This window comes from Mastigoproctus giganteus, chromosome 9 (genome assembly GCF_048544385.1).
Source record: "Mastigoproctus giganteus isolate SK-2022 chromosome 9, ASM4854438v1, whole genome shotgun sequence".
Classification (NCBI taxonomy): Eukaryota; Metazoa; Arthropoda; class Arachnida; order Uropygi; family Thelyphonidae; genus Mastigoproctus; species Mastigoproctus giganteus.
In genome coordinates, this window is record NC_143583.1 from 90,713,880 (window position 1) to 90,741,046 (window position 27,167).

A 27,167-nucleotide genomic window follows, 5' to 3' on the forward strand; every position below is an offset into this window, starting at 1 on the left:
AATAGCACTTTTACAAGCTGGTTTTTTAAAATTCCATTGCGTCCTTGTTTTCTTATAAGCAGTCAAAAAACAAAAAAAAAAACAAACCCTTTTACAGTATTGGTGCTTTAAATTTGCAATCATTTCTTGGTCTGTGGGTTGAATTAAAACAGTGATGTTTGGAAGTAAAAGCTATAGAAATATTTGTCCATCCATTCGGAGAGTGCCAGCTCATTTGGCTGGTGCTGTGCATTGTCAGTCAAAAGAAGGGCTTTTGATAAGAAACCCTTTGACTTCAGATGTTTACTTATGGATGAAATTAAGTGATTAAAAAGCCAATTTTTAAATTCTTGATTCATTTGAGCTTTAGGTTGGTTAATAGTACTTAGAGGATAAGAACTTTTTATTTCAGTTCCCTTAAAAGATATTTGTTGCTTGGCTTTTCCAACTGCAAGCAATTTAAACTTGTGTTTACCAATTGCATTAGAGCATCATATTATTGCTATGCACTCCATGCTGCTTTTATGTCCAGATTACTGTTCTTTCAATCTAAGTGGCAAGTGTTTTTGATAGGAGCACTTTTCAAAGCTTATGAAATTATCTCAACAGAAAGTTTGTTCTTGAAATAATGTGGTTGCTAATTGATCAGCACTCATCTTTTCACTGCATATTACAAGTGGCTGAATCCCCTGACATTTTTCAAATTTTTTCCAGCCAGCCATCCTAGAGGAGCACGAAAGGATTTGACTGTTAGCTTCTCATTGAATCATTTGGCCTTGTCTAATATCAAAGGTCCAGAAATCTGGGTTCCTTCTGTGCATCTCTTTTGAAACTGCAGAATCCAATCCTTTGAGCATTTCTTGTTTTATTTTCATTTTCCTTTCAGACGTGCTATTATAAGAGTCAAATGATAAAAATTGTATGTCATTTCATTTTTTAAAAATGGCCCTCACTGTCTGTACACCAGAATAATATTCAAAAGCAAGTTTAGAAACACGTTCACCATTTTGCACTTTATTAGCAATTTTCAGTTTATTTTGCTATGCCAAAACAATATGCTTTTGTTTTGGTGGCATTTCTCTTATGCACACCAAGTCACTTTAACACTAATGGCCCACAGAATCTGTTTGGAATAATCACTAATGATCATTATACAGTTCAGGCTTAAAGGTCAAGGATACCCATTGCCAGGCAACTTAATGATCTCATATGCATGGTTAACAGAATGCCCAGTTAACAGAAGCATAGCAAATAGATTCCACTCTAAGTGGTCTATTTGCTTTTCAACTTATTGATTTCTATAAATACATTGACATAACCAAAAACTTTCTATTATTGATTACAAATAAGATTTAATTTTACAATTAAATCTTATTTGTAAACTAGCAGTGGCAGCTTAATTTCTAATTTAAAATTGGCATATCCATTTGCAGTTCATTTTTTGAGCTTAGTATAAGAGTTCAGAATAAATAAAAATTAACTTAGTGGTTTGTCTGTTTTGTGCATATTATCACTGTATCAGTATGAATTAAGTCTTTTTTGCAGTTAGTAAAAAAAAAAAAAAAAAAAATGAATGCAGCTGGCAATGCCAGTAAGGAGAATAAAAAGATTATCTTACAGGTAAAAATATATAAAGGTAAGAACAAAACAAGGATATAGTGTTACTTTATTGATTTGACCTTAATGAATTATTCTAGTTAGTTCTAGTAACTTGAATTTGCTAAACTTTCTCATAACTTGCAGTTTATGTTGAAGCCATTATTCAAAAAGAATAAAAACTAAAATAACTGGACTATAATAAATGCATTAGTGTAGGCAATTTGACTTCATTTCATAGTGCATTAAAACCAGAGGAGAATGACAATCAGTCAACATTAAAAACATTAATTTGAAGTGGTAGAAAGGGTGCATCAAAATAGAAAGCACATTAGGCATATGCTCCACGTGTCTCTCATATTGAAAGTTGCATCCCAGATGTCAACCAGGCACAACTATTAATAAACCTCTCATCCAATAAACTCTTAGAAACAATAGCTATAAAATATTTTGAAAGAAATTTTTTTTTTTTTTCCATTAATTCTCAACACATTAGATAGTTTCTACACCCTATCAAACACTTCCTGGTGTGGAGACTCTAATGTCATTTCCCCATACCAACTTGATCATTATAGTTTCAGACACTAATTAGCCATAAACCTCTAAACAACCAACCAACCTTTCCCCCCGTATCAATGTGAGAGACATGTGATGAAGTGTATGCCCATTATACTTTTCATCCAATGTGCATCTTCTCCCATTTCAAGTGATGTATTCCCTTGTATAAGGCAATGGTCAGGCCATACCTTGAGTACTGTATACAGGTCTGGAGGCCTCATTTCAAGAAGGATGTAGAACTGCTGGAATGAGTACAGAGAAGGGCAACAAGATTAGTGACTGGAACAAAGGGTTGCTCTTACGAAGAAAGGCTCAAGTTTTGCAAATTAGTGTCTGGAGACTAGGCACTGGCGAGGTGATCTGATGGAGGTGTATAAAGCCTTGAATGGTTTGAGCATGCTCAATGCTGATGGGATTCTTCCTCTTGCTCAGAATAATCACCTGAGAGGGCATAAATTCAAATTGAGGAAAGACAGATGTAGGATAGATGTCCAGAAATTTGCCTTTAGCCAGCGGATAGTTGGTTGGTGGAACAGACTTCCATCCCTTGTTGTGGAAGTTGATAGCCTAAATAAATTTAAAGCTCAGCTGGACAGGTATTTCGAACTAATGGAGGGGCGAAATGGGAGTGTGTGTTTTTTTTTTTTTTTTTTTGGCTGATGCTGCATAAGCTTGCTTTCTTGCATCATATGCCTCTGCTAATGCTAATGTTTTTAATGCTGGCTGATGATGAACAAAAGCCAAGAATAAGCTGTTCTTTCATGAAAACTAAGTTGGATAGATATTCTGGAAAGCTTGTTAAAAGTGGAGCTTGTCTCTAAAAAAAAAACATTGAATTAGGTGTGGGTGACACATCTGTAAAATATTGAAAAAAAAATCCTTAAGTCATTTTGACAACTGTAAACAGTTGCTACTAGAACTAAAGTGGTCCTGATGGAAAAAAGTATTATATAGTAATAGAATTTGCCATATAGTGCAAAGAAGATACTGGCTTTTGCTGCACTGGCAAAAAAAAAAAAAAAAAAAAACAAGTAGATAAGAAAACAAATTATATGCTTCCCTTCTCACACAGGTAAGTATCGAGTAGACCATTTATTCAAGCTGTCAGCCTCAACTACCTGAGAGGACAACTTGTTCCAGCTATCAACAACTCAATAGCTAAAACAAAACTTCCTACAATCTAATCTAAACCTAAAGTCCTGTAATTTGAATTTGACCCCTAGTTCTGGAATTGTTTGGAACAGTGAGAATTACATCTTCATTCATTTTACTAATCCTTCTCAGAGCCTTATAAACCTTAATCAGGTTACCTCTGAGATGCCTGGTTGTCAAGCTCTGTAGGCCACATAATCAGAGTCTTTACTCATACAGTTGTCCTACTGTCAATCTCACCATTTGAGTTATCCATCTTTGGACCCTTTCAAGAAGCCCAATGTCTTTTTTTTTTTTTTTTTCAAATCAAGTCTCCATACTTGAACGCAGTATAGTTAGTGTTGTCTTACAATTGCCTTATACATTGGGATTATGACCTACCTATCTCTGCAGGATAGTGTTCAATAAATCATTGATGGGACACCATAGGCTTTCCTGGCTGCCTGTTTACACTGTTCAGAAAACTTCATACCTGTCCGTATTGTAACCCTCAGATCCCTTTCCTCCTCCACTGTTTTTAATTCAACCCCACCAAGTGTATAATTTATTTGTGGATTGCTATTCCCTAGGTGTAAGACTGTGTGCATTTAGCAGCATTAAAACATAGGTGCCACTTCTCTGACCATCTTTGAAGTCTGTTCAAGTCATCCTAAAGAAGCACTCTGCCAATCTTTACATCTGCAAATTTTGACATCATGCTATCTATCCCTTTGCCGATCTCATTTATAAAAATGAGAAAACATTGGTCCAAGAACTGATCCTTGAGGGACCCCCACTCCTGACATTACACCAATCTGAAGAATATCCGTTAATCACAACCCTCTGCCTTCTGCACTGCAGCTATCCAGCAATCCATCTTAGAATCTTAGGAGTAATCCCAACCTGTTCAAGCTTATACAGTAACCTCTCATGAGGGACAGAGTCAAATGCTTTGCTAAAATCCAAATAAACTATGTCCAAATTGTTCCCTAAATCCAGCTCATGAGTGACTGTTAAAATAGCCTACTAAGTTAGTTAACAATCATTTACACTTTGCAAAGACATGTTGTATATCCTTCAGAATGTCATATCTATCTAAATGTTCCTAAACTGCACTCTTAATCACTGCCTGTAAGATTTTTCCTACCATTGAAGTCAGACTAACTGGTCTGTAGTTACCAACTTCACTCTTGGAACAACTTTTATGCATTGGTGATACACCGGTACTTCTTCAATCCACAGAAATCTCCCTTGAGTCCAAAGATGACCTCATAATTAACCACAACGGCTGAATACACTCCCTCACACCCTCCATCAAAACGACAGGGTATATGCCATCAACTCCAGGTGCCTTACTTGCCTTTATGTTCAAAAGTTTTTTCTAATAAACAGTCATCTGTAATTATGACCACTAATTTCATATGACTTGGCCTCATTTGCACAGCCTCTTCTCAGCATGAAGGGTCTTTCATCAGTAAAGGCAGATGCAAAGTACCTGTTTAATTCATCTGCAATATCAGCTGGGTTGTCTAAGACATTCCCATACCCCATGCACAAGGGTCCATATATAGAGTTGCCGAAAATCATTATTAATGATGGCTGTTCTGCTTTTTTTATAAAATTAAAGAGGAAAAAGAGTAATTGATTGAAACAATTTAAGGTTGTTTCATTGTTAATTTTGTCTTTGTATTTTGCAAAGACAATTTTTCTTTTGTCTCTTTTTTTATATATAATTAAGCAGACACCAAAAATGAGTTATATGAAGATATCATAAGTATTTTTAGATAAACTTCCCATAATCGAGAATATCTGATAAATCAGTACTGCCACTGTCCTGATGGCAGTGCTGAATTATGGACTTTTATTGTAGATCAGTAAATTAGCACTCACTTTTCTGAATTGATGATTCATATGCATTAACTTGCACTGCAGCAGAATTTTTCTTTTGCATCTAGGAAATGGTCATTGGACAGAATGGTCTGCTTGGTCATCATGTTCTCAGACGTGTGGATTAGCAGTAAAGACAAGGCGGAGATCCTGTGGTAACCCTGCACCAGCGCATGGAGGGAGAGTATGCATAGGACCGGAAAGAGATGAAATATATTGCACTACTAATCCACCATGCCCAGGTGAAATGCTTTGTATTATGTCCATGATGCATCTAGATAAATTCATAATTTCAAATGAATGGATCTTGAGATATTTTAAATTGCCAATAACCTGAATGTGAATAAATAATTTTATAGAAGTCATTTATTGTGATAATGACTTGTCATTATGAGTAATCTACTGTTTTTGTTAGTAAATAACAAACCATTTTTAACAAACATTGATTTTAGCATTATAGTTCAGTCGTCTTAAGTTATCAGGTCCCGACTTTTGGTTTTTGCTATCTGCAACCTTTTTTATAGGCCATTCAACACCATGTTTACAAAATGTGTGCAAGACACTTAACATCCCTACATTTCAAGAGCATTTCCATTGAAATGGTATTGTAGGCTTCTGAATGGGTGATAGTCTAGTAGTGTAAGGTGTAGCAAATATAGCAAATTTTTTTTTCTTCCTTTAACCAAGCTCCATTATTTTGCTGTGTAATCAGTTGTATGAGATGTGCTGATGAAGCACAGCACCTTTTGAAACTGGTAAAAGGATTTTTTTTTTTTTTTTTTTTTTTTCTTATAGTTCAGTGCTCAATCTTTGGAAATATAGAAGTACACCTTGGTTGATCTGTTACATCCCAAAATAAACCACTGCATATCCCACACAAATGCACAACAGAATCTCTCTCTCTCTCTCTCTGGGTGAACATCACTATTTATTTTATTTTTTTAAATCCCAATAAACTAATTCAAAAATGTTGCTTTTAAGTTCACAAGAATTGAGCAAAGTTAAATGATTTCTAAGATTGTCTGGTGACCAAGGTGTATGGAACCTAATTTCCAAGTTGACAATTTTCTAAACTTGTGCAAGTGGCAATGAATGGTAGAATCTCACATTTAATACTTCCTTGCCATACACATCTTGGATGTTTTAAATTGTTGAAGTAGAATTACTCCCTTGCTTAAATTCATAAAGCTTATATCCCTAATGTGTTCTGCTAATACCTCCACTTCTATTTTTAATATACTTTTTTTTTTTCTGGGAGAGGGGGGGGTGGGGAAATGCAGGAATCTTACCTTGTTAAAAGCTGCATAGGCTGGTAACAGCCATATATACAAATTGCACAGAAATATTCTGTGATATGCACAGCTATATCTATAAATAAAACTAAAGTGAAGTAATGCGAAGAAATTGTTATTTATGGGATGACCTGATAATAGTACAAATGGGAAACACTTGTTTCAATTTCCAGTTTCTTTAAGTTATATGAAGCTTCTTTTAATGCAAATTTTAGTCTATTTATTATTAAAGCAGATCAGTAATATAACTTCTCAATTTGTTAAGCAAATATGTTAGGGCTTATAACACAAGCATTGAAAAATAAACAGCTGTGCTGTTCCTCTTGAAGGAGACTCTTTTATCGTACGGCCGTATTCTTTACATGTCTTCAGTAATTCCAAGTTGAGTTTAAATTGTTAAATTATGAATTACTTTTGAATAATATTTTTTCCCCTTATATGGATTAAGCTATATGTGGGCTGTTCCCATATTATTCAATGGAAAATTCTACTTTCCCTCTTTTACAAAAAAAAAAAAATTTTTTTTTTTTTTTTGCTAGTCTTTCATTTGTTCAGTCTGATCTTTTTTTTTTTTCTGAAAAAGGATTTGCAGACAGTTAGTTGTAGAATTGGTAAACGCTTTCATGATCTTGTAATCGTTTTTAATAATAATTTCTCTGTTCTGTAGAACATTTTTCATTTCCTACCTATATTTATACAGCAAGTTGCTGTTAAATGTGTTTGCTAATAATCCTAGCAGGCAGCATTTTAATTTTTCATTGTAAGGTTCCTTTCACCTTGGTATTCTCTGAGTTTCTCCTCTTAAAAGTATGTATTTACTGTTATTTATTATATATTTACAAGTAGAGAGGAGGGAGAGGAAGGATAACATAGTACACATGCCCTTTCTATAATACTGATTCACTCCAATGGGTTTTTTTTTTTTTTTTTTTTAACTTAAAGCAATTTTATATTTTCACTGGTATTCTCCATCACCTGGTTTAGGCACTTTGCTGTGGAAGTTGCTGCTTTCCATCTACAGGTTGACTTGTGTATCACTACTTTCACAGACAAATGCAAATTTCTGATCTTTAGCATGGAAACTCCAACTTTGAAAAAATCCATTATTCTCACCTAACTAGGTGAGAATATATAAGTATTAATGCCTTTGTGTTTGAGAGTAATTATTATCAGCTTTATTGTTACTTATCCAACTAATAAAGAAAGGTAACATTCTACAAATCACTGATAAGTTGTTTCTTTCAAAAATAGTGCCAGCTCCTCCACCAGTTGATGGTCACTGGTCTGAGTGGAGTTCATGGGATGAATGTAGTTCTCCTTGTGGTGGAGGCATCCAAGTAAAGCGTAGAAGGTGCAATAGTCCGCCTCCTCAGAATGGTGGTAAAGAATGCTTGGGATGCAATCAAGATTTCAAATTCTGTAATACACACCAGTGTCCTGAAGCTAGGAAATCAACAAGTTGGACACCATGGTTGAGAGTAAATATAACAAGAGATGGATATTTTGAACAGAGGTTTAGATTCTCCTGCAGGGCTAATGTTCCTGATGATAATATGATCCGAATTGGCCATATGAAAAAGGAAGAAAGATTTTGCCTTGAAGGAAGTCAGAACTGTTTAGATGCAGGTAAGTAACGTGTAAGAACCTATGCATAGTAACTTTTTTCTTTTTTTTTTTAATTATAATTGCTACAAACTTTACTGTAGGTGGTCATAAGAAAATTAAGATTTAATGGGAATTCACATTCTAAAGAGAACCCATTTCATTGCTACAGTATTCCCAGTTTTTTTTATTGAAAAATATTTATATTTCTTCTCGCTTTTTATATGGTGGAAACTAGGCAAGGAAAGCAGTTTTTTCCTGATAAGCATTAAAATGCTAGAATGATGCCAAGAAGCCAAGCTGTGCCATCTTCCTTAAAAAAAGAAAAAAAAAAATAGAATAAATAAACTCTCCCTAGTTTTATATTTTATTTTATTTCAAATAAAGGTGAATCTGTTTTTGCCAATATTTTATTGACCATTTTATGGTTGTGGACATCTAAGAATATAAAAATGAAAGAAAAGATGTATTCTTAACCTACTTTTCAACATAATCTCCAAGCTTGTTGAGTTTTTTATCAATCCAAGTTTAATGCCTCTCACTGTCCATGAAGGTATTGGCGATTTCACTTTGTTGCCACTTGTGAAATGTTGGCTGGCGAGATCCTTCTCTAAAGGCCTTAACAGATAAGAAGCTGCTGGAAGTAGTCATGACTGTATGGAGGATGCTGAAGGAGCCCAATTATTTTGTTGAAGTAGTGCAATTATGTTTGGCTAGGCATTGTCATGAAATAAGCACACTCCGGAATGTAGGAAATGGAGTCTTTTCTGCAATGGCAGCATGATTTGACATTGACAGGAAATTGACCAAAATGGCTTCTTTGCCATTCCAAAAGCACATCAGTGCCTTTTTGCACTGACAGACTAAATGGAATTTCTGGTGGATGGGAGGGGGGGGGGAAGAGGTGATGTTTCTACACATTCTGTGTACTCTGCATTGTTGGACGTAATAGTGGACCCACCATTCATCTCCTGTGACAATGCAATCTAAAATTTTTTCCCACCATGGCTGAGAGCACTGCAGATGTTATGGGTTGAATGTGGTATGCGTAGCTATTTGGTCCATAGTGAGCATTTCTGGTCCCCACCATGCTGCAACTTTTCTGTAATACAATCAAAGCTCCTTATAGTGATCCTCTCCTCCAGAGACGAGAAAAAGGAATGAGAAAAATTTATATCGATAGTTCATACAATTAGTAAAAGAACAAAGAAGTTTCAACATTTAACATAATTCTACTAATACAATACAATATAATATAATCTAATACAGAATACGTACTACAGTATTATACAAGAAAATTAAAATTGTACATTTTGCATTTGTTGTACAGTGTAGTGAGATTAATTTGTAAATTACATAAGTACAGTAATTGCTGTATGCAGTAGTATGTATGTACAATATTTATGATGTGTACATATTTACATGTATATAAAGGCAGGGAAATTGGTTTCAGACTTTAAAATGACATGTCAAAATACACTGTTTTAGTGGATCTTTTAAAAGAGAATTATGAAGGCACATGATAGCAATTAATTCATTTTCACATAAAACGGCACTTGAAAAAATGACATACAAATTTTATTCCTTGATGAGCATCCTTCAATGATATTCTTGCTCAACCACAGTATAGGTTTCTTCAAACTTCATTACTAAAAATATAATATCAGATTCTATTGTGTCAGCAATGAGTTCTCTTCATTCATGTATATCCTGAAACATGCAAAATCTACAGCTTTGGCACAGTGTTCAAACACTGTGCCAAATTTCCCTCCAAATTTAAGCAATGACCACATCCTCAAATGTGCCTCCATAGCCAAGTGGGAAGGAGCAGTAGTGCATAGCACATGCTTCTTGGTTAGACCGGGGTTCGAGCTCGTCACCACCAAATACGGAGGATGTGAACAGGTCAGGGATTGACCACCGCATATCCCGGAGCAATATGGCCTTAGTTGCTAATGCTCCTAAAAACCAAATAACAAACAAACATCCTCCAATTTATATACTACTATTGGACTGCTCTTCACAATTAATGGACAAAGAAGCATGCAAAGTTCCATTCATTCGAGGCAACAAATCCAACATGTTTTGAAGCAGTTGGCATTCCCTTTTTTTTTTTTTTTTTTTTTTTTTTTTTTGTCAATCTCATCCCATGCTGAAATCCATAGATGTTTTTTCCAATGGTTAGAGAGAAAGCTTCCCTGTGGCAGATATTTGCTGCTAGGAAAATCCATTGACACTTTTTTTTTACACCATTACATTTCTCTGATTTAAATGCATAATGTTGTTTTTTATGTTGCTAACAGACTAAGCATAGTCTGTTAGCAACATAAAAAACACAACAAAAAAAAAAAAAAGTGCTCATCTTGTCAGCATTGAAGATTCTTTCTGGTTGTATGCCAATAAAACATTTAAAAGATTCTCCCTTCCCTTCCATTCCTTTATAGCTCCACAGTCAACAGCTGCACTTTTGCCAAAAATGTTTTTGAAGGCAGCCCATGATGAGTCTGAAATTTTTGGAACAGTCCATGAGAAGATTTAATCTTCAGTATTTGTCCAAAGTGCAAATGATTCATCCTTAGTTTTTAAAAGATTTCTGTTTATGAGAACATGTTTTTGCCTGCATCATCATTAGTCATGCCAAGGTCAGAAACTTCACTTTTCATCTTCTGATCTTATCCAGTGCGGCATGTTTTCTGAGCTTTCAATCTTTTTTGATCTTATAGAATGATGAACAGGGTACTTTAGATAAAGATGCCCCTGCCTTCTTTCCCTATAAGCTCTTGGACTCTTAAAAGGTTATCTGGCAATTTGTCCCAGTAGTTGCTTATTCTTTGACTAAAATAGACCCTCCTATTTACAATTCAGTGTACAATTATCTTTCCTTAATTTGAATCTCTTCCCTTTGCATCATCATTTCAGTTTGCATCATGGATTTCAGTTGCTAGTTTCCAAATTTTGACTATTGGCCCAAGGGCATAAAAGAACATATTTATTTACACAATAAATAAAGTAATAATTAAAGAAATTTGACAAAATGTAGGTGGTTGAGCTGCCAGCATCTTCTGTGTGCTCAAATATTTACTTTGACAATTCATCTTTGTTGTTAGTTTTTTTTTGTCCAAAAAAACCCCTAAAAATAGAGGTCACTGAAATTTGGACATTGCACTTATGTTTTTCCTTCAGCAAAATATTAAAAAAAAAAAAAATCTACAGTTAAATCTGTGAATGCAGCTGCCAAGAAATACTGAAATTTAACAAGCTGTTAAATTAAAAAAAAATCATTACTTTGATTTTGAGCTTGAAGTTAATGCAGTAAATTTGGCACACGCAGGGATTGGGAGGTGTCAGATTTTAAAATTTTCTGGATTTTAGAGGTGTGCCTAGTGGAGAAGCACATGAATATTAAGCACTAATAATTGAACTAACGTTACATCTTTAATCATGACTTTTTAGTCATTATTAACTGCTAACACTTACTTTTGGTAAGTAATGTAAAGTATAAATGATGATTAAAGTGTTAGCCAGTAAAATACTTTAATTACAAATAGATACTGAATATCTTTGATTACAAATAGATACTATTGCTTTCAAGACAAATCGTGCATCTTTCAACAGAAAAATTGAAACTTAATTATTCTAATTACTGGGATCCATGGTACTATATGGGGCTATAAAGCCCCATTTAATAGCACTTGCATGGACCGTACTTGTTTTAACTTCGGCCTGCAAATTGAAATTGTGGATAACCCATCTCCACTACAAAATCAAGAGAGCTGACTACAATAAAATCAGACTCTTACAGGAACTACAAGGTAGGATCTCACCTATAATATTTACTAACCTTGTTCAAAGCATCTGTCGCCAAGCTAACCGTATCTCTAATATTTATTGTTCGCGACAACAATGGAAATTTGTTAATTTGGACAGAGAGGCCAACTCCTCAAGAACGAACACCCATTCAACTAATATGGCTTCCTTCGTTCTAAATCTGAGCAGCAAACAACTAACCATGGAGCAGCTCAACATCTTGACCGCCGGTATGAAGTTTGCCGTCGTGGCATCGAAACCACCAATCACACAGCTATGGGAGTAGAAGCAAGCATTACCAACCTCCCTGAAGAAACTGCTAATGAAATCCATTTCAAAACAGCAGCCATCCTCCAAAGCATACTGCCCACCTGCTCAAACCTTAATCACCATCAGCACGCCACTCTTTCCCCTATAAGAAAGGACAACACCATTGTTGTGCTTCCCGCTGACAAGGGACGTCGCACTGTCTATTATGCCAGTCAGCCTACCGAGAGAAAGCCCTGGTCCTCCTACAAGACCCCAACGTATATGAACCTGTGACAGATCCGCCCATTTAAAGTCTTAAGATGTCTGGAGTCGTGCATCAATAAACTTGTCTATGCATGGTTTAAAGCAAAGAAAATTTCTGCTCTGACTTGGTGGCTTCTTCATGCCACGGGCTGCCAACTGCCACAGTTTTATGGGTTACCAAAAATCCATAAGCCAGGTATTCCTCTCCTGCCCATAGTGCCCTGCTGCAATGCACCTACATATGAACTATCCAAATATATTGCACGACTCCTCACATCTCTTGTAGGAAATACCACCCACACTGTCAATAACAGTGGCAAATTCATTCGCTTATTAAAGAGCTCTCAATTTCTGACAATGCTGTTGTGGCATCATTTGATGTAGTGTCGCTATTTACATCAATCCCTGTCCAACAGGCTGTGCACTGCACCAAGAGGCTCCTAGAGAATGACTCAAACCTTCCAAACAGAACATCACTGTCTACTGACGACATCTGTACCACCCTCAACCTGTGCTTGTCAAGCAGCATCTTTACCTTTGAGGATTCCGTATACCAGTAAGCACAACATGGCACTGCTACGGGCGCCCCTGTTAGTTCCGTAGTAGCCAACATTGCCATGGAAGAACAGATATTCCTGAACCCACCAGCAGATACATTGATGACATCTTCACCATCATCCCACGTGGCTCTGAAACAACATTGCTAGAATATTTCAATTCCCTGTCTTGTGTTCATCCAGTTCACTCTAGAGTTAGAGGTTAACGGATCTCTCCCATTCCTGGATGTCCTAGTAAATCGCATGGGCCCATATCTCAGTATACCGTAAGCCTATGTTGTGCGGACAGTTCACAAACTACAGGTCTGGCCATGCTCCCAGTCATCTCAACAGCACTGCCCGCAACTCTATTCTCCAGAGCTTGGAGCCATTCCAGCACAGATGAAGCTAGGCGCAATGAGATTTCTATAGTGAGGACAAACTTAATCAATTGTGGCTACCCAGCACACGTATTAGACAAGTGCTTATTGCAAGCACAGGAGCTCACAGTCCACCCGAGACCACCACCAACTCAGGCCAATATACCTCTACTGCCTACATTCCCTACTATCCAGGCATGTCGGGCCAGATCTCGAAAATCCTCAGAGAACAAACTGCATAAAATGCATGCAGTTGCCTGGTAGAAGCTTACATTCTCCAGTTTCCAGTGTAAAGACCCCTGTCACCCCTCTCTTATGCAGCAGTATAATATACCGCATAGCCTGCAAAGACTGTGACAGCTGCTAGAGAGACTTCGAGATGTCTTCAAGACCGCCTTGCAGAACACGACAGAGCGATTTGCCTTGCTGAGACTGATCAGTCCGCAATCGCAGAACACTTCTGGTCCACCCACCACAACCTCAATTCCAAGTGGGACTATGAAATAATTGACCACTCCTGACACTTTCGCCACCACCTCTGGTTAGAGCCACTCAGTATATTGGGAAATTAGAGAGCCATGAACCGCTGCAAAGGCATGAGATATACCCCATCTTAGAGACAACCATTTTATGTCTAGACAAGTGCTGGAGAAAAACTGCGCACATTCGTGCAGCAACAATGAACACCAGTTTAATGATTGAATGACCTACCTCATGTCCTTGCATGCATAACTGTGTCCATTAGAATAATTAAGTTTCAATTTTTCTGTTGAAAAAGAGGCACGATTTGTCTCTAAAGTCACAGTATCTATTTGTAATCAAAGATATTCAGTAATTAAATTTGTAATTAAATTATCTTACTGGCTAACACGTAATCATTATTTACCATGGATCCCAGTACAACAGGCCCATTTGTTCTCATAATGTAAAGTATACTAAAATAGTTATTTTTTTCAGTTATACAAATTAGATAGTATGAATCAGAGCTGTAATACTCAATATGTTCTACGTTGATAATGATATTAGTAAATTAATAAGAGGAGTTTACCTCAATATAGTACGTGGAACACTTCCGTATGATACCCTCCAGAAATTAAAACGGAAAAAACGAAAAAATCGACAACTTACCGGTACATTAAAGTAAAATATAAATAATTAAAGTAAATTATAAATAATTAAATAATCAATTTAACACAATTCAAAATCAATTCAAAACAATTAAAATTCAAATTAACGCAATTAAAAGAAGCTAACGAAAATATTCAAAACGATTTTCCTTCCTGAAGCTGACAATGCTTTTCGACCGACTGTCGTGATCACAGGAATGAAAACTCCTCTTATTAATTTACTAATATCAGTTATACAAAAAAAAAAAAAAAAAAAATATTCCTCCCTAGTAAGTAATATTTTAAAAATATTACTTACTAGGGAGGATATTAACTGGGGGATAAATATGACTATTCTTAAAGAATAATTATAATGAGGTATGTACAAGCTTTATCAATTTACATGAAATTCAATCAACCTTTTGCATATAACAACAGATTGCCAAATTTATTGCTGCCATTATAACTTGTCTTGCAGTTGATAAGCTGTAGGACTAGTTATAATGGCTGTAAAAACCTTGTTTATGTTGAATTAAATATTTTGTGTGCATCATAAGTCCCTGTTTATGGAAGGGAATAACCATAGATTCAATCAAGCTTGTATTTTGTTTTTTCCTAGAAATATATGCATTAATCTTTTCTTTCAGCATTTGTGAATATTGATGGAGAATGGTCTGAATGGACTCCATGGACCGAGTGTTCAGCACCCTGTGGGGGAGGTATACAGCATAGGGAAAGAACATGTGACAATCCCCGCCCTGCTGGAACTGGTGCAGAATGTCCAGGGCTAGCTCATACAGAGAGAATTTGCAACACTGACCCTTGTCAGAGTGAGTTCACATTTAACTTAAGTATTTGCACTTATTTGTTTCAATTTAGAAATAGTTTATGGTAATTGTAGACTGAGGAGGGGGGGGACGAAAGTGCAATGTAGACTTAATGTGCTGTTATTTTCTATTATGCCCCCCCCACATTACTCAAGAAATATAACTACTCACTTTCTTAGTGTAGAACAAAAACATTTGATGTAATATAATATTCATTCATTTCTATTTTCTGAAATATCAGTTGTGTAAATTCTTCATAAATTCTCTTAAGGATATCCACATTCTTGGTCTCTCCATTATGCAAATGGAGGAAAAGCCCTTTTTTTCTAAGAGAATTTCAGTTATCAGTTGCTTCAATTATCACTCATCTCATTTCCCTTTGTGTTATTCACTCTGATTCCTTCTGCCCAAAGGGTAGTTCTTGTGCATCTGTCAACTCTGATATTCCTTGTAAACCAACAAGATATTCCAGATAGGAAGTGTCTGACAGACACTTCCTATCTGGAATATCTTGTTGGTTTCCCAACTCTACAAATTAACTTTTTTCTACTTTGAAAGTAGACATCTTCCTGTCTCACTTTTCTGAAACTAGAAGTTCCAAAACGAAAAATTTAATTATCATTTACCTATAACAGTTATAGGTAATGTTAGTTTTAAAACTACATTTATAAAGCTGTTGTAATCACATAATTCTGCACTTGCTACATATTAATGCAGCATGTAACAAAGCATTCATTTAGCTACTGAGTTGCAAATACTCTACAATCCATCCAAACTGTATAGCTCTAATCATATGCCTGGACTTATGTTCAATGATAGCTATATGAAGTACATCAATTACATATGAACATAGGTCTCCATGCTTGGCTGGCTGCACTAGCTACATCTGGAATGTCCAAGAAGTAGGCCATGTGTTGCTGTTTTTTCATATTGTCTGCCCATGTAGGCAGCTGTAAGTGTTATGCCCCCAAGCTTAAAACTAGCATGTCACAAAATAGTTCCCCAGACAATCTCTTTTATCAAAGTCCAATAAATCCTTCCTTTTACCCATCACGCTCGAAATTTTACTACCTACTGAACCATCGACACCTTATCTATGCTACGTAGGTCAATTAACTCTGCACTCTCATACCTCATGTGGTCAACGTGAGGTGCGAGTTGCACATTCAGTTTTCATAGGGGGTGGTCATAATTCAGTGATCACTCGGTGTATAAATATAATCAGAAAAAAACAATTATTTTTACCGATCTGTTTAAACACAAGTTGCAAAACGTTGCAATATAAAGATCACTTTAAAAATTTGAGATTACAGAGGCCATGCGAAGCCCCCCTCTATTGTGTGAGGTCTGAGGCTAGCATCTCATATGTCTGTTTATAAGTATGTCCCTGCCTACTGACTTAAACATCCTTTTTTAGTAATATTTGATTTTTCTGTATTGCTCTTATGTTTTATATATCTTTCTCAATATTTAAATAGTATTATGACAACAGTGTAATAAATAAGAGTGTTATTAGCATCATGTAATAATAGTGTGGGACCTTTTGTATCTAATTATTCTGTGCGAAAAATTAAACTGTAAATATAAACATTGATCAACAAAAATTAAATCCTGTTTTTAAAAATGCATAATTAGTGGTAAGGAACCACTAATTATGCATTTTTAATATACTCAAGATTGCAGGTTGCAAGAACCTGCAATCTTGAGTATATTATCTATTTTGGCCTTAGCCAAAAAAAAAAAAAAAAAAAAACTGGCTATCCCTGAACTACACCAACAGAATGAGAATTGTAAAATCACATTGGGTGCGTATGTCAGTGTGGGAGTATATATCATGTACTTCTGTACATAAGTACAACACACACGGACATTTATCACCTTATAGCAGATTATAACAGAATAAAAAAAAGGTGAAGTGCAGCCATTATCAACCCACTGCAGGATGGAAGCCTCCTCAACAATTCATGCTGAGGGAAATGGACCATAATCTGCCACGCTGGTCCAGTGCAGGTTGGCAGATCGACTGTATTCAGCATTCAGGGGCTTGAACCCTGGTCTACTCAAGGAGCGTGTGCTACTGCAGTCCCGCTCCTGACCACTCGGCTACGGAGGCCTGACTATAACAGAATACAGAGTAATTAAAATTACTTTTTACATAACCTCATTTGATTTTTTAAAAAAAAAAATCTGTTTGTTGCACAAACCTGCGACCTAGACTAATAGCCCCTGCTGTCCTCTCCAACACAAAGGAGACTCCTTCATTAGAACACAATGAGTGGAGATGAATCCTGTTGTTACACACCAGAAAGCAAACCAACTTCAGGGTGGTATTATAAGGTCCACCTCAATCAAAGAAAGTCTGTACCCATGCATCAGTCTGGAAAGTATTACTTTATTCTTAGATCATAAAGGAGTGATTCTGGATCATTATTTGGAGGGAAGTGCAACAGTAATGATTGAAAAATACCATGATGTTTCTGAACCAATTAAAGTCAGCAATTCAAAAGAAAAGTCATGGTTTGCTGTCCTTGGGTGTGTGCTTGCAGCATAATGGCCATTCTCACACAGCCCATTCTACAGTGAATCTGATACAGGAGATGAAGTTTGAGGTGTTACCTCATCCTCCATATTCACCACACTTAGCTCCATATGATTATTATCTTTTTTGGCCATAAAAGATGCACTAAGAGGAAGTTGCTACCCATCACATGAAGAGATCAAGGTTACAGTGCACAAATGGCTTCAGCTCTAACTTCCAAAACTTGAGGAATCCTGGGAGGAGTGTAGCACGAGGAAGTTTGTCAAAAATAATGGAGTCTATACTGGAAGTTGATGTGCATGGTTTTCTTGTTTGTGAAATACTCCTTTTAACTTATGCAGGTTTTATTTGAACGATCTTTGTAAATTTTTTTTTTTTTTCCTTATACTATATAAAAATTTAAAATTAATTTACAGCACTGGAGCTCATATTTACAGCTCATATCTATATGATAAATTTTGCCTGTAGAAGTGTATTCATAAGCTGATTTGCTTGTTGTCTAGGCCGAAAAACCTACCATTTATGCATGCATTGAAATAACCTGCAAAGGGAGGGATGAACTTTACTGTCTCCATTTTCAATCGGCAGTAAGATAGAAAATACACCTTGATTGAAGAGGACACTTAATTCCTGCAGTTGTTGGCAGGAATCAAACAAACCCAGATCTCTGTAATGGTATATTATGCCAACTGAGCTGCCACAGAATATTTATACCTTGTACAGCCATCTGCAGCCAGAAGAGTTTATAACTGCTTATGGCAGCAGTTATGGGAAAAAATCTTCTGTGTTTTTTTTTTTTTTTTTTCCCCATAAAAATCTTATCCGTTTATGGGGAAAAATCTTAGGCAAATGAGACAGGGCAGTCACGGAAAATTGACTTCTCACTTACAAATGCTCTCTGCTCCATATTGTACAAACGTTCAGTTTCTGCTGTATCTCTTTTCTACAAGTATTTCTGTAGGTATGTGTGTGTGTGTGTTTTTTTTTTTTTGAAATTCCACTTCTATTCCAAACCTATGTCTCAACTGGTCCATAGTCCTCAATTCAAGGATGCACTATAATTGTAGTAATGACTTTTTTTTTTTTTTTTTCCTGGTAGGAAAGTGCTCAGATCCTCAACTATTATAGTTGTTGAGGATCTGTACACTTTATCAGCAGTGCCATACAATATAAGATTCAAAAATCTGGCTTGTACTTATCAGCACCTGTTGCCAGATTTGAGGTTCTGGTTTTAGTTAGTTTAAATATTTGTTAATGTATTATTCTGGCTTATAATGTCATCTTAGTATACACAATCAATACTTGCATATGGGAAGGAGTGTGTTTATTTATTATTATTATTTTTGAACTGGCTCATGTTATATCAATTCACATGAACAGTGAGGGGACAGAAAGCATGGACAAATGCTACAATAATACTGTTCATTCAAATTAAATAACTATATAAAATGACAAGTATTGATTCTTTGGCAGTATAAAAATATGTTATTGAAAATTAGCAGCTGAAGAATAATAATAAAGTTTTTTTTTTTTTATTGGACAAATTAAAGGCATTTTGTTTTTTGACTTTAATAGTTTAATTTTGTATAAAATAACAATAAACTTAATGAAATTATTTAATCATTCACATATGAAACCTTTTGAGTTAAATTTTGCACCATTAACATAATTAACTTATTTACTATAAAATTGTACTTACAAAAATTACATTAATTAATTACATATTAATTATACAAGTTGCATCACACAGCATTCAGACTTAAAACCAGATTTCTTATTGCAAATTTTGCTTAAACCAAAGTAGACTTAACATTTTATTCTGCTTACTGGCTACTGAACATTCATTAAGGGTAACTTGATAAACTACTTTAGCCTCATAAAACCCATGCTCAAGGAGTTGCAAGACTGCATTAAGCAATCTTGCAACTCCTTGAGCATGGGTTTTAAGCAGTCTTGCAACTCCAACACACACACACACACACACACAGTTTTCTCTGTATGCATTGACCCACAAATGCATGCAGAGACTGTCTGTACATATTTGCTTATGAAGCCTGAACTTTATCAGCAATGTGTATAAAATATCTTCAGATCTCTAGCAATATTCAGACTTCTCCACTTTATCTTAATTGAGCCCATGAAAATAGTGAGTAAATCTATGCTAAGAAAGTATCCCAATTCAAAACACATTAAAAACTATAAGAAAAAAAGCTTAGTAATCACAATCAATCAATCATTGTAATAAAAATTAGCAATCCCATTAATTTTGTAATGTCAACAGGTGAGCAGGCATTTAAGAATATATCCTGTGAGTTTTTACCACTGGCATGATAATACATAAATACTCTATAATATATTAATAACATATATAAACACTATAATGATAAAAATATATTTGTAATGGCAATGCTTATTTTTCATTAAAAAACTCATTTTTTGATTTTATTTGCACAATTTTAGCACTTTATAGCATTATGACCAACAGACTTCCTGATTTCTTTATCTGGTCAAATGCACATTGAAGAAACACCTGCAATTTTTTTTTAAAAAAACAATTTTGCACACAAGTTAGTGCAATTGCATCATTTCTGTACTTCGCCAACTAAAGTAGTCATAAATTGTAAACACCTTCACAACAAGTTACCGTGATATTGCACTACCTCTAAGTAATGCTTCCCCATAGGAGAAGACTATTGTTACCTATTCTCAGCGGATACCATCACCCATGGGGCACCGCTTCGGAGCTTATTGGCTCCTCATCAGTGGGTGGGCAGGTACCCTGGTGTTGCAATGATGACAACCCAGTTGTGAAGTATAACTCCAAAATATGAGGGATGCGTGATGGTGTGGAGTAATTTAGATTACAGAATAGTTTAAGGCTAAAGCCTCAGGTTATGTAGAGAGTTAACAATTTTGTTAAGTTTCGGTTATATATTAAAGTTTTGCGGTGTTATTGTTAAGTGTGAGGATCTGGTGTATTCTCAAAACTGAAATATTATAGTGCAGCTTATAGTGATTTGTTTGAATTATTTTTCTATTTTTTTTAGTTGGTAAAATACATGTCACGGTAATACTATGACCCCCCCCCCCTTCAAATTTGTCTAGATATAAGTGAAGTAGTCAAATATAGCATTTTTCACAAACTTTTACCCATAGCATTGTATGGCAATAGACACAGGATATGCCAGTCATTCAATATGCAGTGGCCATAGGCAATAATGGAAGCTGACTGAAATTGTCAAAAGTTCAGCACAGCTGCAGATAATTAACACAGCAATGTAAACTTTGTTGGTAAAAAATTACTTTGGACAAAATAACAGACTGTGATCAAACAGTTCAGTATGTCTTAACTTAAAACTATTTCTAAATAGGAAAAACATTTACAAGATTTTTGCAAGTCAGACATTTACTCACTAATGGAAGGTATTATGAGTTAGAGCTGGGTAGACAGTCTGGTTTGAAGAGTGAAAGTTGTTTTTTTGTGGACAGGTTATAAAGGGTGCTATATCGAATCATGCTATAGCACGGGACAACTTTATTACAAAGGAAATACAATATCCTTGCCCCAGCTTACAATAACTAAAGGCACCTCTGTAGCCAGGTGGGCAGGAGCGCAGCAATGCATAGCACACACACTTCTTTATTAGACCTGGGTTTGAGCCCGTGAGCCACCAAATATGGAGGATGCTGAAAGGTCAGGGAATGACCACTGCATATCCTCGGAGCAATATGGCCTTAGTTGCTAATGCTCCTAAAAACCAAATAACAACAATAACTAATTATTCAATCTGCCAATTACTGAAAGTGAAAACAATGGTATTCCCATCTACCATAGCCTCACCCATACCATGTTCTCACACTTGCAGCAGTGAACTATTATAACCAGAAAGTCTAGACCACATTTACTGCATTTAGTCCTGAATCTTTAAATCTTAATTTTTCAACTCAAGAGCTCACTGAACACTATTATTGGATACGTTGGACTTGTAATGTAGTAGTAAATAATATTGCATTTTGACAGATTGAGTGAAGAGTAATTAAAATAATGTATGATTATATATCAACTTTATTTGATAAAAAAAAAAAAAAAAAAAGTGGTTGGGCCACAAGCTGTTAAAATAGTTTTTAGGAATAATTGATATAGGTAAGTTTTTCTAAACCTTACCATCTAGCATAGTGCCTCTTCTAAACTTTTGGAAGTAATCATGTCTTCACATAACATAACTTCTGATTTTAGAAAAGCAACATGACTGAGTTTAAATGATGATTTATTTTCAGTTATTGATGGCTGGGAAGAATGGTCAGTATGGTCCCTTTGTGATCAAAATCAAGAACAGCACAGAAAGCGCAAGTGTAAATATCAAGCTCCAAGCATTACTCACTGCCAAGGGCATAGCAAAGAAACTAGAATGTGTCTTCCAGGACAACCAAGTAAGAACTTCTGCATATTAATTTAATATTGACTATTTATACCAAACATTTCTTTTTATTTTTTGGTTTTGGTAGAGAAAAACAAAAATTTAGTAATGCAGTATATACTAATTTTGAGATTTGTTAAGAGTGATACATTTCTTGCTATAAATCTGTCAGCCTTAATTAATTTCACTCAATGAAGTAATTCCCTAGCTCCACACTGTGTAGAGATAAACATGTTTATGATCAGTAGTTTAATATGGGGGGAGGGAATCAAAGGATTATCTGAATGTACAACCAAAGAAATCAAAGAATTATCTGAATTAGAGTCAAGTATATCATTTATTATGCCAGATGAATTTTAAAGTTGCAATTTTTAAAAGTAATATGCAAAGACAGGTTCTTTAATTGCATATCCCTGTATAAGCATGATTTTTAGTAGCTTATCTTTGAATTTACAAGAAATGTGCATTCTTGGTATTTGAGGTGAAGAGATCACATGAACTGGGATAATGTGGATCTGATTATTAAAGTGTTAACTTCGGAAAAGAAACAAATTTTTGAGAGAGAGAGAGAGAGAGAATTGTGTCCCTGAGTTTTCCAAGCCCATACTCCAGGGGCTCACACCTGGTGAGTATGGGATCAGATTATTCCCATATCAAGAAAAATACTCTTCACTCCATCACAACTTAAGAATCCTTATTGCTTACCTGCATTATTGGAAACTGCAAATCTAGATGAACTATTTACCTTCCTTAAGCAAATATGCATATATGTACTCTTCTGATGCAAAATGAGACTAAATCATGATATAGTAATAGGCACATTTTTGCCTAAGTTTCCTTTAAACATCCATACCGCTGCCACTGGGGATAGGCACTGTCATATTGTAAACAAACCCATTTTGCGATCAACCTTCACTGATTTGGTCTGGATCAGCTGGCTTATAAGCATATCACAATATGAATCACTGTTCATACAGTTATCTCCTTCATGTAACTATTCAAAACATCCCCATTTAGAATTTCCCTTAGCTAAAGAAAACTCAGATCTCACACTTTAAGCTAAATATAATGCACTTGCAACTTATAACCCCAATAACTGTATAGTTTAAGAAATCATCTTCAACTTCATACTGAACTAGCAATGCAGAAAGAGCATGCATCTGCTCATCAGCAAGTAGAGGATTTTACGCTTTACTCAGTTCCAGCTCATATAGACAATAGAATGAACAGAGCCTATGTTCATATTGAGTTTCTGAAGTCTCTCTTCTTAATGTGCCAGTTCCTACAAGTGGCCCTTTAAATAGCAGAGATATCTGGCATGACAGTGCTGTTAGCCTGGCCAAGTGATGCAGAATATTTTGGACCATGAACTCCCATTTTTGACCCAATTTTGTCACTCTGCTTATGACACAGTTCTCACTATTCACTCTAACCATTCCACTCAGACTCAATTGTATTCTAGGTACTAACTAATGCAACACTCTTGCATTAGTTAGCAACCTAACTACAGACCAATTTCAGAGTTAAAAAAAGGGGGGGGATGGAAGAAATTCAACCAGATGTGCTATAAGCAGTGGTGGGATTCAGCCAGTTCGGCAGAACCGATACCTAATTTTTTGTTGAGTTCGGCAAACCGGTTGTTAAAGTGGCACTTGTGATCAGGGTTCTCTCTAAGGGTGGCTGCCCAGGCACCCACCTTAATGTGGAAATCACAAATTTACATTCCTTACTCTTTTTTAACGTTCATCTATGCAACAGCGTATTCCAAGTGCCCGTAGTAATGTTCATTCCGTCCATAGGTGAAAAAAATTAGACGGAACTATGCTTGTAATATTTATTTATTCATTTCATAAAACTCATTATACCTTTGGTTAAAATACTACATTTTTATTCCCTCGCGTTTGTTACTTAAGTAAATAAACATATAACGTAGAGAGAAAAAGTGCCAAACAACCAGGGGGTGACACACTGTCATTTGTTTTAGCTTTGTGTTATGCCCTAAATTCACACGAGATATTATGAGTGTGTTGGTGTTCCCTGATCAATAAAAGCAATAGAAAGCTAGGACACAATGAACCAAGAGAAAAATAGATTTCAAGGGTTTTCTTATTGCCCATTTCGGAAGCCGTGGAAGAATGTTCTTCCATGTTGGAATCCTTATACCAGTGTGCACGTGGTAATCAAGACTTTTTTTATCACAACTTTCCCATGACAAACAGGTTTGTCGTGCACATTATTCTATCATATTTAATCTGCATAGCCTATGCCATTTATTAATTCAGCAAGAAATTTTCGTTTAGTATCGATAAAATGAAGAAAATGTATGTTCTGACTGATGTTTATGAATAGTATAAGCACAGTGCTTTGTTTATAAAAGTTTATGATATGACCACACGTGGACAGAACCAGTAAAAATATTCAAATATATAGGCACATATCTGCTCCTGCTCTATAATATATTAAAATAAACATTTTTAAAATTTTTTGCAGTAGCCCTTAAAAGGATGAAAAGACAAGAGTTTGACAGATGTTTTTTTTTTCAATAAGAAACCAAAATCAGAATTGGTCTTGGATGGTACAAAACAGTCACAAGCACAACCACTCCAACTTGAAGAAAGCAGCACGTCAATTATTAAAATAAAAAACGATAACAACTCCAAAATTGAAAATACTCTTCCCGAATGCTGGACAGTGCAACAACATATTTTAAATAAAAATATGACGGACTGGTAATTTTTAACAAAAAGTTAGGTTGCGAGTATTGTGCAAAATATGACTTTATAAAAGAGAAAAGTGTTCAAGTGTCAAAAGAATGGAAATGTTTTCAGATTGAGGCATCAGGGAAAAATAAAGAGGTACAACAAGCTTCTCAAAGGAACAAAATGAAAGAACATTTTTTCATCATAACATTTGTAAAGAGAACTTAAAACAATGTGAGCAGGATTCAATAACAAAAGTAATAGATACGATGAATGAAAAATATTTAAGTGCTACTTGTAGAGTATTTAATAGTTTACAGCCTGGCAAAAAGATGTAAACCGTTTTCAGACATAGAAGTGCAAATTAAAAATGGATTAGATATGGGAATAGGATTACATTCTCGTAAAACTGCTGTGAAAGTAGTTGATTTCATTGCAAAGGAAATTAAAAAAGAAATATTTAATAAAATTATTGAAAATAATATGAAAATATGTTTGATTATTGACGAAGCTTCAACGATATCCTGCAAATCAGTTATTATACTTTTCTTAAAAGTTGAGGATTCAGTTACATCACCAACAATTTTCGTTGAACTAGTTGAATTGGAAAAACAAGATGCAGAGACAATATGTTCTTCAGTTATGGAAAGTTTAAATAACGTTGGGCTTACTAAGAACTACCTAGAAAAAAATTTAATAGGATTTTGTTCCGATAGTGCCAGTGTTATGCTTGGGAGAAAATCTGGAGTGAGCACTACGATTGCAAAAGAGTTTCCAAACATAATACTGTAATATGGCACTGTATCATCACCTCCATCTTATTTTAGATGATTCGATAAAGCAAGTAAATCATTTAAAAATATTTATTGATAATAGATATATATATCTATCTCTTATCAATTCAATAAGAACCAAATTGAACTTTCCAAAATATCTGAACAACTTGGAATTGAAATTATAAAGATTGATAGAGTTTTGGGACAAAGATGGGCTGACTGTAGTTTAAGGTCAACCATAGCTGTGTGGCACACTTATCCAGCGCTACACCATTATTTTTATTCAAATAAAAAAGTACTTAGGTATGGCTCCCAGTCTTGAAAATATATATTTTATAACTGATTTGGCATTGATGATTGATATTTTAAACGAAATTTCTCTTCTTTCAAATGCACTGCAAGCAAGAAATATAGACATAATAAAGGCTGAAAAACTCGTGATAAGATCTATTAAAGCATTTCAAATGCTTGGAAAGGAAAAGGGTCCATACGGGAAAAAAAGCTGATGAATTAATTACTTCAGAAAGATTCAAAAATATAAAATTTGTATAAAATCATCGATTTGTTGGGCTTCCTCGGGAAAGACTTTTTTAAAAAACATCGTAATGAATTTGAAAAAAAGACCAATGGATTGTGAACATTTAAAAGCAAGTTGTAGCCAATTTCAAGATAGGAATAAATTACAATTTCTCAATTTTTTGGAGCCAGATTACTGGAATATTGAAGAAGTACTAGTTCCATGGAAAGCAGCTGAAGAACAATTGCTCGTATTTAATGACAATTTTTAATTACCAAATTGATATTAATGATTATTAAGATTTCGTGGAAAATATTTTAAAAAAATTCCCAGAATTATGCAATTCCTGAAAGCTTTCAAAGAGCTAAAAATATTGTCAGAACAATTGCTGTACGTTCAGCAGAAGCGGAAAGGAGTTTTTCAAAAATGAACATATGTTCAGAGAAGAGAAGTCGCCTAACTGTTTCTAATATATCAAACACCATGACTATTAGTCTAATCGGCCTACCTCTAAAGGAATGGGATCCTACTCCTACAGTGAAAAGATGGTTAAGGATAAATCACTCAGCCGATGATGCTCGGATAAAAGCGAATAAAATTGCAAGTGAGGACGCCAATCAAGAAGCAATATGGAAATATCTTAAATAGCAGTTTTATTGTTTTTTGTCGGGTATTATTTAATATTTTTTCATTAATATTTTAAAACTCTTTCTTATAACATAATCTAGTTTTGTGGACTTTTTTTATTGTTCTTATTTAAGTTTTAACTGCATGAAATAATAAACTATCTTTCGGTTTGTAGTTTTTTTATACTTAGAAGTATAAAATTAGGGCAGCGAACCGGTTGTAAAATTATTTGAATCCCACCACTGGCTATAAGTATTTTAATTTCAAGGAAAATATTACTTTGTACACTTTCTTCATGTTAAGAATTGAAATATGTTTACTTTAAAAATTATATTCTCTGCTTTACATTTTCTGTAGGCAAGACAACTCTGCCACAA

The 27,167-nt window shown here is 35.0% G+C and overlaps 1 protein-coding gene across 5 annotated transcripts in view; it reads left to right on the plus strand.

The window, feature by feature from the left end:
- LOC150080534 (semaphorin-5A-like) overlaps positions 1 to 27,167 on the plus strand; it is a 240,986-nt gene that overhangs the window by 210,184 nt on the left and 3,635 nt on the right. For all 5 annotated transcript variants that reach the window (XM_090381775.1, XM_090381774.1, XM_090381776.1 and 2 more), the window contains 4 exons: positions 5,220 to 5,393; positions 7,695 to 8,069; positions 15,035 to 15,217; positions 22,032 to 22,184. In XM_090381775.1, the coding sequence (XP_090237901.1) occupies positions 5,220 to 5,393; positions 7,695 to 8,069; positions 15,035 to 15,217; positions 22,032 to 22,184 (885 nt within the window). The remainder of the gene's footprint in view (positions 1 to 5,219; positions 5,394 to 7,694; positions 8,070 to 15,034; positions 15,218 to 22,031; positions 22,185 to 27,167) is intronic.